The 12,500-nt window shown below is 49.4% G+C and overlaps 1 protein-coding gene across 1 annotated transcript in view; it reads right to left on the bottom strand.

Annotated features, from left to right (window-relative positions):
- Window positions 1–12,500, bottom strand: part of kalrna (kalirin RhoGEF kinase a) — a 119,192-nt gene that overhangs the window by 98,635 nt on the left and 8,057 nt on the right. Inside the window, exons 4-14 of the mRNA XM_080018985.1 lie at window positions 10,550–10,742; window positions 9,734–9,907; window positions 9,453–9,536; window positions 9,235–9,366; window positions 9,014–9,136; window positions 7,751–7,873; window positions 7,173–7,364; window positions 3,706–3,837; window positions 1,606–1,704; window positions 1,379–1,510; window positions 1,181–1,303 (exon numbers count right to left, since the gene is read on the bottom strand). Coding sequence (XP_079875111.1) covers window positions 1,181–1,303; window positions 1,379–1,510; window positions 1,606–1,704; window positions 3,706–3,837; window positions 7,173–7,364; window positions 7,751–7,873; window positions 9,014–9,136; window positions 9,235–9,366; window positions 9,453–9,536; window positions 9,734–9,907; window positions 10,550–10,742 — 1,507 coding nt within the window. The remainder of the gene's footprint in view (window positions 1–1,180; window positions 1,304–1,378; window positions 1,511–1,605; window positions 1,705–3,705; window positions 3,838–7,172; window positions 7,365–7,750; window positions 7,874–9,013; window positions 9,137–9,234; window positions 9,367–9,452; window positions 9,537–9,733; window positions 9,908–10,549; window positions 10,743–12,500) is intronic.

Below are 12,500 nucleotides of genomic sequence, written 5' to 3'. Positions count from 1 at the left end.
GTTTACTTTGGATATAATGTTTACTTTGAATGTATTGTTTACTTTGAATGTATTGTTTACTTTGAATGTATTGTTTACTTTGAATATAATGTTTACTTTGAATGTATTGTTTACTTTGAATGTATTGTTTACTTTGGATATAATGTTTACTTTGAATGTATTGTTTACTTTGAATGTATTGTTTACTTTGAATGTATTGTTTACTTTGAATATAATGTTTACTTTGAATGTATTGTTTACTTTGAATGTATTGTTTACTTTGAATATAATGTTTACTTTGAATGTATTGTTTACTTTGAATGTATTGTTTACTTTGAATGTATTGTTTACTTTGAATATAATGTTTACTTTGAATGTATTGTTTACTTTGAATGTATTGTTTACTTTGAATGTATTGTTTACTTTGAATATAATGTTTACTTTGAATGTATTGTTTACACCGGCTCCGTCCCTGCAGCACACAGCGTGGGTCCAGTCGGCCCCGGAGGCTGGGGCCGGGAGTTTGGGCCTAGAACCTGTCTTTCGCCGCTAGAATGGGCCCTTCACCGCGGTGGTGTTTTTAAGTGAAGCATGAGCGCGTCGTGGCCCAACTGGCGGAGAGCGGCCTGACGGTGCAGGCCTGTTTGTGCAGGTGTAGCTACTGGCACTGCCCTCCACCAGGTGTGATGATGCTGACGAACACGTTGCTCTCTCTGACGCTCTCCCCTGCCGTGGAGGGTGGAGGGAGGCGAGCGGGCGCCTCCTGTCGTTCACAACTCACAGCCGGGCTGCCGGGAGAGGGCGGAGGACAGAGCGGCCGCACCGAGGCGCTACACCCGCGCTCTCTCAGAGGGGCGAGGGGCGAGGGCCTCCGGGTGGATCTGCTCCTTTGGCTCCGTATCCAGGTACGTAGAGCACCTGGATCCAGGTACGTAGAGCACCTGTATCCAGGTACGTAGAGCACCTGTATCCAGGTACGTAGAGCACCTGTATCCAGGTACGTAGAGCACCTGTATCCAGGTACGTAGAGCACCTGGATCTAGGTACGTAGAGCACCTGTATCCAGGTACGTAGAGCACCTGGATCTAGGTACGTAGAGCACTGTGTGTGTGTGTGTGTGTGTGTGTGTGTGTGTGTGTGTGTGTGTGTGTGTGTGTGTGTGTGTGTGTGTGTGTGTGTGTGTGTGTGTGTGTGTTCGAACCTGAGCCACGTCCTCAAAGTCGTCGTGTCTCTTCTTCAGGGCCCGTGCTCTGTGCAGTGACTTCCCAACACCAGTGTGTTTACTGAGGAAGGCCTCACCGTGGTGCTGGATCCAGTCCATAACCTGCAGGGCAACACCGTCAGCTACACCTCCACCCAAACATCCATAAGTGCTCAGTGCATTGAGTCCTGGAGGTACCTGCTGGACGTCCTGCTGGAACACACACAACTGCAGCCTCTGGTGCAGTCGAACTTTGCGATGCTGCCAGATGTTCTCCACCCTCCTCTGGTGGTGGAGAACCTCATGGACCACATCCAGGATGCAGTGAACCTGCAGGAGAACCAAGGTCATTACACCAAACATCACCTAAACACACTGAACTACATCTAAACACCTACAGGGGTCATGCTCAGCTTGAGACTCACTGCTTTGGAGTAATTGGCAGATGCCGTCAGCGAATCAGAGTTGCCGGGACTCAGCGGCCGCTGGAGGACGTCCAATAGGGCTTTACCATCCTGACTGACCTGGAGATACAGGGAGAGAGGGATGAGAGAGACAGACGACAGGCGGGCAGGGAGACAGGCAGGAAGGCAGGCAGACAGGCAGGCAGGCAGGCAGGCAGGCAGGCAGGCAGACAGACAGACAGACAGGTGGGCAGACAGACAGACAGACAGGAAGACTCTTTTCATCACTGACAAAAACTAAAAATATATTTCTAAGATAACATTTCACTTCTGCTGCTACTTCTAAAATGACACACACACACACACACACACACACACACACACACGTACACACAAACGCACGCACACACACACACACACACACACACAAGTACACACAAACGTACACACACACACGTACACACAAACGTACACACAGACACACACACACACACGTACACACAAACGTACACACACACACACATACACACACACACACACACGTACACACACACACAAACACACATGTACACACACACACACGTACACACACAAACACATGTACACACACACACACACACACACACACACATACACACACGTACACACACAAACACACGTACACACACACACACACAAACATGCATACACACACACATAAACGTACAAACACACACACACACACACAAAAACACGTACACAGATACACACATGTACACACACAAACACACGTACACACACACACGTACACACACACACACACACACACACACACACACACGTACACACACACACAAACACGCGTACACACACACACATACACGTACACACGTACACACAAACACACACACAAACACACGTACACGTACACACACACACATACACACACACCCACACAAACACATTTCACACATTTCACTGCATATATGTATGGAAGTATGTATATGTATGTGACAAATAAAAATCTTGAATCTTGAACGTACACATTTACACACGTACACACATACACACACGTACACACAGAAACACACACACAAACACACGTACACGTACACACACACACACACACACACACACAAACACACGTACACACAAACACACACACAAACACACGTACACGTACACACACACACACACACACACCCACACAAACACACGTACACATATACACACGTACACACATACACATACACACCCACGTACACACACAAACACACACACAAACACACGTACACGTACACACACACACACACACCCACACAAACACACGTACACATATACACACGTACACACATACACACACACACACACACACACAAACACATGTACATGTACACACACACTCATACACACACAAACACACGTACACATACACACATACACACACAAACACATGTACACGTACACACACACACATACACACACAAACACACGTACACATACACACATACACACACAAACACATGTACACGTACACACACACACATACACACACAAACACACGTACACACACACACACACAAACACATGTACACGTACACACACACTCATACACACACAAACACACGTACACATACACACATACACACACACATACACACACAAACACACGTACACACACACACACACAAACACATGTACACGTACACACACACACATACACACACAAACACACGTACACATACACACATACACACACGCACACACACACACTGTCTGCGTGGTGTAGTGTTAGCTCGCCAGCGCTATCCACCACCCTGTGTTCAAACTTAGAGTAGCTCTATCTGTAGCTATAATGTCTCCAACCTGCAGCCCGTTGTTTTCAAAAATATCTGCTAACATGCTAACAGGCTAACAGGCTAACAGGCTGCAGGCTAACATGCTAACAGGCTAACAGGCTAACAGGCTGCAGGCTGCAGGCTGTTTTTATAACTTATAACCCTCCACCAAACCCGAAGATTTTATCACAAAAGGTTGTTTGGACATTTCACATCAAGTTGACTGTGTTGCAGGAAATGAAGAAAACCGAGCATTGAATTCTGTTCTGACATCTTGCGTCCATGAGCATGGCAGCAGACTGACCTCGGCGTAGGCCTGGGTCACCTGCTCATACAGGCTCTGGTGCCGGTGGACGGCCAGCTCCAGGTCCTGCATCTCCGAGGGAAGACCACCGTCACTGCACACGGCACACCAGGACTCCACCCCCGACAGGAACTGGAGAGAGAGCAGCGAGTATCAGGAATACTGTATAGTACTGTGGAGTACTGTGTAGTACAGCGGTACTACTGTGTATTACTGGCAGTAGTATTGTATGGTGGCCTTGAGAGCTCAACACACTGCAACTTAAGGAAACACGTGAATAGACAAAACACACAACTTACACCCATTCTACCTCCCCTGGGAATTCAGCACGGTCATCATCACAACACGGTCATCATCACAACACGGTCATCATCACAGCCGTTTATATTCCACGCAAGCGGACACCAACACAGCACTGTCGGTCCTGTACGATGTGTTGTGCGGATTTCAAAACAAACATCCCGACACGGCTGTGGTGGTGACTGGGGACTTGAACAGGTTGAACCTTAAAAAAGTTCTGCCTAATTTTCACCAACACATCACGTGTGCCACCAGGGGAGATAGAACTTTGGACCATTGCTACACACCTTACAAGTACAAGGACGGATGGCCGGGGATGGTATCTCAGGAGGTAGAGCTGGTGGTCTAGTAATGTAAAGGTTGCTGGTTTGATCCCAGGCTCCTCCTGCTAGCATGCTGTAGTGTCCTTGAGCAAGACACTTAACCCCTCATTGCTCCTGATGGCTGCGTCCGTCACTGTTTCAATAATTGTAAGTGGCTTTGGATAAAAGCGTCTGATCAATGTAATGTAATGTAGTGTAATGACAGATAAAAGACTGTCTCGCTCCCTGCTTTCGGGAAACCAGATCACGCCACGATCTCACTGGTTCTCGTTTACAGGCCTCTGATCGCGCGAGAACTGGTGGTGACGAGGGAAGTGAAGCAGTGGACGGACCAATCAAAGGCTGCGCTTCAGGCCGCTCTGACTGACGTCGACTGGGACATGTTCCAATCAAGTTCGGTTCAAGAACTTGACGGTTCAAGTCTGGCCACAGCACCGCTAGCTCACCAGCTAATTGGAGTTACACCGCTGGCGATGAGCGTGCACTCTCAGTGTCTGAGCATGACATCAGGGTGAACACCAGGAAAGCTGCAGGCCCAGATGGCATATCTGGGCGAGTACCGAAGACCTGTGCTAACCAGCTAGCCCCGGTGCTCACTACAATATTAAACGCCTCCCTAGCTGAATCAGTGGTCCCATCCTGCTTCAAGAGGTCCACCTTTGTTCCTGTCTCAAAGATCGCCGGATCTACCGTCCGGTGGCCCTCACCTCGGTGGTCATGAAGTGTTTCCAGAGGCTGATTAAGGATTACATCTGCACCTCCCTCCCCCGCACCTTGGAAACGCTGCAGTTCGTGTACCGGACGAAATGATCCATGGATGACGCGGTCTCCCAGGTACTGCACACCACGCTCACGCACCTGGATGGCCAGAAGGGGCCTATGTGAGATTGCTGTTCATTGATTATAGTTCAGCTTTCGACACCATGGTGCCAGCAGATGGCTGTCAAGCTGAAGGAGCTCGGACTGAATACTCCGCTGTGTGCCTGGATCCTGGACTTCCTCACAGCCCAGGCCCAGGTGGTTAGGGTGGGGTCACCGACGACGATGAGAAGGCCTACCGCCAGGAGGTGACTGACCTGTCACTCTGGTGCCAGGACAACAGCCTACACCTGAACGTCAGCAAAACTAAGGAGCTGATTGTGGACTTTGGGTGATTATTACAACCGAGGACGCACGTTGGTGATTAATGGGACTTCGGTCGACAGGGTGAGCAGCTTCAAGTACCTGGGAGTCCACATCACAGAGGACTTAACATGGACTTTACAAACACACACTCTGGTGAGGAAGGCGAGGCAGCGTCTTTACCACCTCAGGCAGCTGAGGAAATTCGGGGTCTGGGTGAGGATCCTCAAGTCCTTCTACTGTGGAGCGGTGGAGAGCATCCTGACAGGCACCATCACTGCCTGCTTTGTACTGTACTGCTCAGGACAGGAGGGCCCTGCAGAGGGTGGTGCGTTCAGCTGAACGTACCACTGCAACTACCCTCCCCTCCCTGCAGGACTTATACACCAGGAGGTGTAGTAGCAGAAACAGAAAACACAACCGCATTAACAGAAAACAAAACCGCATTCACAGAAAACACAAACGCATTCACAGAAAACAAAACTACATTAACAGAAAACACAACCGCATTAACAGAAAACACAACCGCATAAACAGAAAACAAAACCGCATTGACAGAGAACACAACCGCATTAACAGAAAACACAAACGCATCGACTGTAAACACAACCACATTGACAGAAAACACAAACGCATTAACAGAAAACAAAACCACATTAACAGAAAACACAACCGCATTAACAGAAAACAAAACCACATTAACAGAAAACACAAATGCATTAACAGAAAACGAAACCACATTAACAGAAAACAAAACCACATTAACAGAAAACACAACCGCATGAACAGAAAACACAAACACATAACAGAAAAATTACGCAATTTTTTATTATATATAAGAATTTATACACGTAACAACTTGGAGCCGCAACTACCATAGACCTCTTGCCCCAGGTGAGAGCACCGTGTCTACCATGTCCTTGTGTTTTCTGTTATTGTGGTTTAGTTTTCTGTTCATGCGCTTGTTAGGCCCATGGACTCCCAGCGCCACTAGAGGCCGCTCTTGCCCCATCTGCAGCTCCCTACTTGAGCCCAATTGCACACACCTGGGATCAATTACCTGCATCACTCTCACAGTATTTAGTCTCAGTTTCCCAGTCATTCCTTGCCAGACCGTCAACTAACTTACCCGAGTTGTACAGCTACTGGCTCCCTTCCAAGTCCCAAGTTCCTAGCTCCTAGTGCTTGTTTCAAGTTCCTTGTTTATGTCTCTTTGTCTCGTCTTCCCCTTACCTGCTTGTCTCCTCTCGTCGACCCAGTCCTTCTGTCCAACTCCAGCCATCCCGGTTTACCTGCTTGTCTCCGCTCGTCGACCAAGGCTGTCCGTCCTTCTCCATCCAGCCCGGTTCCCCGTCTCTCCACCCGAATCCTGGACCCCTCCTCCTGGTCATCATCATCCCTGCCCTGTCCGGCTCCATCCCTACCTGACCGGGTCCCCCCGGCCAGCTCCACCGTCTGGGCTAATAAACATCCTTTGCCTGCCTCCCGTCTCCCCGTGTCGTGCGTTTGGGTCTCTCCTAGCTCTGGACAGTGCTTGTGTTTCAGTTCAACGCGTACATGTTTTCTCTTACTGCGGTTGTGTTTTCTTTTAATATGTTTTTTCTATTTGCATGTGTTTTCTTCAGTTGAAGTGCGTTGAGCTTACAAGGCCACCGTAGGTGCTGTGTAGTACTGTGGTAGTACTGTGTAGTACTGTACTCACAGTACACTTTAGTACCGCACCTGCTTGGCCTTCTGGTGGAACACAGACGACATGGCCAGGATGGTGGAGCGCTCGTCCAAGGCGGCGGCAAAGCTCTTCCACTGCTGGTCCAGTTGGGTGGAGATCTGTCGGATCTGGGTGGAGGCGTAGTGCCCCGCCTCCGAGAGGCGGCCCGCCACTGACAGGATCCTGTTGATGTTGACATAGGCATTCTGGAAAGAATGGTATCAATACAATCAATGTATTAGCGTGGTACAACAGTCACAGCGCTCATGCTAAGTAGACAGTGCGAGTATGTGTGTGTACGTGTGTGTGTGTGTGTACGTGTGTGTGTACGTGTGTGTGTGTGTGTATGTGTGTGTGTGTGTACGTGTGTGTGTGTACGTGTGTGTGTGTGTGTACGTGTGTGTGTACGTGTGTGTGTGTGTGTACGTGTGTGTGTGTGTGTGTGTGTGTGTACATGTGTGTGTGTGTGTGTTTGTGTGTACGTTTGTGTGTGTGTCTGTGTGTGTGTGTGTGTGTCTGTGTGTGTGTGTGTGTGTGTGTGTGTGTGTGTGTGTGTGTGTGTGTGTGTGTGTGTGTGTGTGTGTGTGATTACCATGGAGTTCATGGCGAAGTGGTTGTGCTGTGTCTGCAGTTCAACAGCGTGTTGGAAGCCGACGCCGATCTCAGTGTGATTCTGCAGGAAGACCTCCTTGTTGTGGCTGATCCACTCAAACATCTGCACTCACACACACACACACACACACACACACACACACACACACACACACACACACACACACACACACACACACACACACACACACACACACAGACACAGACGCGCACACACACACACACACACACACACACACACACACACACACACACACACACACACACAGACACAGATGATTTGATACTATATTCATCTTCCAAACAAGCAGCAGCTCAGTGTGTGTTTCCATGCTTAGTGGCAGGGTCCGCCGCTGCATGAAGTGAAGAAAACGCTGGTGGAAGTGGAAGCAGCGCTGCTCCCAGAGCCGTTACTCTTGACAACAATCTGAGGAAAGTGCTTTTGTAAAATCATTACAGTGTATTCCACAATCTGTCTGTCTGTCTACCTACCTGTCTGCTTGCCTGTCTGCCTGTCTACCTCTCTCCTGTCTGCTTGCCTGTCTGCCTGTCTGTTTACCTCTCACCTGTCTGTCTGTTTGCATGTCTGTCCATCTGTCTGTCTACCTCTCACCTATCCGTCCGTCTGCCTGTCTGTCTGTCTACGTTCATGGAATCTGTTAAGTTCTTTCTAGTCAGTGATCCAAACAAGAAACAGTGCCAGTGTCCTTGGTGGTCATGTTGGCTCCACCATCACTGCTGACGGTGTCGTCTCCATCACCATGGTGATGTGTGGATTGTGGAGGATGTTGTTGTTGTTGTTGTTGTTGTTGTTGTGTGTGCAGCAGCTCTGCAGATTTTGCGTGGTGTAAACAAAGCAGCAGGGCATTCTGGGAGTTTAAACACAGAGGCATGCCTGAGTCACACAGCACAGCGTCATCTCAGCGTCGCCCCCATCCCATAATAAGATGAAAACCCTCACGCTCAAAGCAGCAGGTTTAATTAGAACAACATCTCAAGGCGCTCGAGGAGAGTTTCCAAAATGGCCGCATGGTGTGATGTGGCAAAAGGAAAACTCTTTCTTTTGAAGGACTAGAACGATGTCGGGAGAATAAAACGGAAACGAGCGAAGTGAAAACGAGTTTATAGGTGAAACTTTAACGCTGCTCTGAAGTTCAAGCACCAGGTGTTCACAGCGACACCACCCGCCTGCAGGTGGAGGAGGAAGAGGAAGATCTGAGCGACGGGAGGAAGGGGGACCGACCTTGTCGGCGTCCTGCTCGTAGAGGCGGAGCTGGAAGCACTGGTCCAGCTTCAGCTTCCTGGCGTGCCACATCTGGTGGAGGTGCTGCCGGGTGGAGTGGAGCTTGTCCAGGAGGCTGGACACCTGGGGAGCACCCACACCTTCAGCACCACCTCTTTCCAAGCGAGACCCGTCGCATCGAGAAGCGACGACCGTGACCGTGGCGCCCGGACGGCGGTTACCTTGGGAACCAGGCTCTGGAAGTCGGCCGAGCCGGAGACGCAGCTCCTCCCCGAGAAGCCGTCGCTGGAGCGGATGCACTGCAGCAGCCTCTGCCCTTCCCTGTCCAGGTCCTCCACCGGAGCCTTGAGCACCTGGTGGAGCAGAGGAGAGGGTGGAGCCGTCATCCATGTGGACTGAGCGCTGCATCGTTAGCGCGGCGTCTGCTTTGCGGTCGGACCTTCTTCTTCAGTTGCGTGTGCTCCTCGATCAGACAGCGACATCCCTCCACGTCCACGGGGAACTCCATCTTGGACAGAAGCTCCTGGTAGAGGCGGCAACGTCAACAACACAGTCAAGATGGCTACACCCGCCACCTACACCTCAGCACATCACAGTGTCAACAGAGATCTCTGTCCTTGAAGTGCTGTATCTATCTACCCATCTGCTCCACCCTGGTACTACATGTTCTCCTCCCGCCACCCATCCCTCCATCCCTCCTCCACCCATCCCTCCATCCACCTGCAGCTCCTCCAGTTTTCCCAGCAGGTGACCAGCGCTGCACATGAACTCCTCCAGAGCGACTCTCAGGTGGATCCACTCGTCGTGGTCGTAGTCCAGTGAACCCTCCAGGTCGTCGGTCAACTGAGAGGGGTCCACCAGCTTGGAGAGCCCCTCCACCGACACCATGCTGGTCTGGAAGCACACGGCCCTGAGTACACAGCCTGCACTGCATAGTACACGGTCTGCACTGCGTAGTGCACAGTCTGCAGTACATAGTACACGGTCTGCACTGCATAGTACACAGTCTGCACTGTCTAGTGCACAGTCTGCAGTACATAGTACACGGTCTGCAGAACATAGTACACAGTCTGCAGTACAATCTGCAGTACATGGTACACTGCCTACAGTATAAAGTACACAGTCTGCAAAACACAGTACACAGTCTACAGTAAATAGCACACATTCTGCAGTCCACAGTACACAAAGGCCACTGCAGGAGTTAAAATACATGTAAACCTGGGTTCAGAAAGTGAAATTCCACTTCAGGATTTGGAGTCGACCTGTGATTCACATCAGTCAGAGATCAGAGCTGGAGGGAAGAAAAGATGGAAACTGGACTTTTACTTTCTGAACCTGGAGTTTTAAAGGCAGACACAGACACACAGACAGACGGACAGACAGGGAGGCAGGCAGGCAGGCAGGCAGGCATACAGAGACAGACAGACAGACAAACAAACAGACAGACAGGTAGGCAGGCAGGCAGAGACACTGACAGACAGACAGACAAACAAACAGACAGACAGGCAGGCAGGCAGGCTGGCAGGCAGCAGACACCTCGAAGGTGAACTTGGCGCTCCCGAAGTTGGTCTTGTGTTTCTGCCAGAAGTTCTCAGGTTTGATGATCAGTGCGACGCAGATGTCAGCGCTGAAGGATTCCTGCAGCGTCTTCAGCAGCGGTTTGATCAGGTCCCAGCGGGAGCCGCGCATGTCCAGGATGACGGTGAAACCACGCTGACACACATCCTCACTGCGGGCAGGACACACGGTCACTAGCAGAGTCTGTCTGTCTGTCTGTCTGTCTGTCTGTCTGTCTGAACACCCGTGGAGCTGGTCTCCCTGCCACTGGGTGTGTCGCTGGGGCCTGGGGACCTGCAGTGCGTAGTTTGCTATGAATAAACTTTGATAAACAGCGAGGTGCCAGGAGGGGGGGGGGGCTTCAGTGGGAGGGGCGTGGCTTCCACAATGAGGGGTGGGGCTTCCACAATGAGGGGCGGGGCCTCAGGTCTTTGCGACTGAGTCACCGTCGTTGCCGTTTTGTTCAACTGTGCCATCTACACGTCTCTTGTCAGGCGTGTGCATTAGTAATGCACAGTATGACATCACAACCACACTTAATAAAATGAATATTTCACAACTCAAATTTTTATATTTAGGTCAAAGCTTTTCATAATCATTCATTTTGATCATAAACTCAAAAGCCTTACACACACACACACACACACACACACACCCTCTATCAATATGAATTATTCAGATATCTAACCATCTGCCTGCAGCAAATCGCATTGTGCAGGCATCGCTATGGAAACAGCGCTGGAATCTGGAGCTGATATTACGATGTTGAGTCTGAAGCACAGGACATGAAAAGGATCGGTTCTTTATTTGTATTAAAATGTTGCTTCCACCGTAAAGAAGTGTTGACAGCGAACACAACCTTCTGGAGGCTTCACTTCAAACATGTACTTTTTAAAACAGAAAGTCACAACATGATCAGACAGTCTTTATATCCAAGGTGTTGGCTCCATCCGCGCTCATGTAAGAGACTAGAAACAGGAAGTAAGAGATTAGAAACCTGGAAATAAGCAGCTAGAAACAGCAAGTAAGAACCTTGAAACAGGAAGTAAGACACTAGAAACAGGACGTAAGAACCTAGAAACAGGAAGTAGGAGACTAGAAACAGGAAGTGAGACCAAAAAAACAGGAAATAAGCAACTAGAAACAGGAGGTAAGAGAAGAGAAACAGGAAGTAAGGACCAAGAAACAGGTAATAAGGAACTAGAAAGCAGAAATAAGCAACTAGAAACAGGAAGTAAGAACCTAGAAACAGGAAGTAAGAGACTAGAAACAGGAGGTAAGAACCAAGAAAGCAGAAATAAGCAACTAGAAACAGGAAGTAAGAACCTAGAAACATGAAATAAGTAACTAGAAAAAGGAAGTAAGAACCTAGAAACAGGAAGTAGGAACCTAGAAACAGGAAATAAGTAACTAGAAAAAGGAAGTAACCTAGAAACAGGAGGAAAGAGACTAGAAACAGGAAGTAAGAACCAAGAAACAGGGCAAAAGCAACTATAAACAGGAAGGAAGAACCTAAAAACAGGAAGTAAGAAACTAGAAACAGAAAATAAGAACCTAGACACAGGAAGTGAGGGACTAGAAACAGGAAGTAACAACCTGGACACAGGAAGCGAGAGACTAGAAACAGGAGGTTGTGTCGCTTCCTGTGGGCAACCTGCCACAGTTGCTGTTAAGCTGTTTCCACCATCAGTTCAACTCCTGTTTGAATCCTACGTCTGGTGTTTGTGTTCTATCTGTTGTCTGCTGCGTCTCCAAACCAGCAGTAAAGGGTTCAATCCTGAAGGCCCCGCCCGGCCCCGCCCGGCCCCGCCCGGCCCCGCCCGGCCCCGCCCGGCCCCGCCCGCACCTCATGGAGGCTCTGGAGCGACAAGATCACACCTCCACTCTGATCCAGGAAGAAAGGAGCGTTTCATTCCTCGTACAGAGAGCA

The sequence above is a fragment of the Zeus faber genome, assembly GCF_960531495.2.
Source record: "Zeus faber genome assembly, chromosome: 18".
In the NCBI taxonomy this organism is placed as follows: domain Eukaryota; kingdom Metazoa; phylum Chordata; class Actinopteri; order Zeiformes; family Zeidae; genus Zeus; species Zeus faber.
Note: the sequence above shows the minus strand (reverse complement) of the source record. Positions and strands in the feature narration are given on the sequence as shown.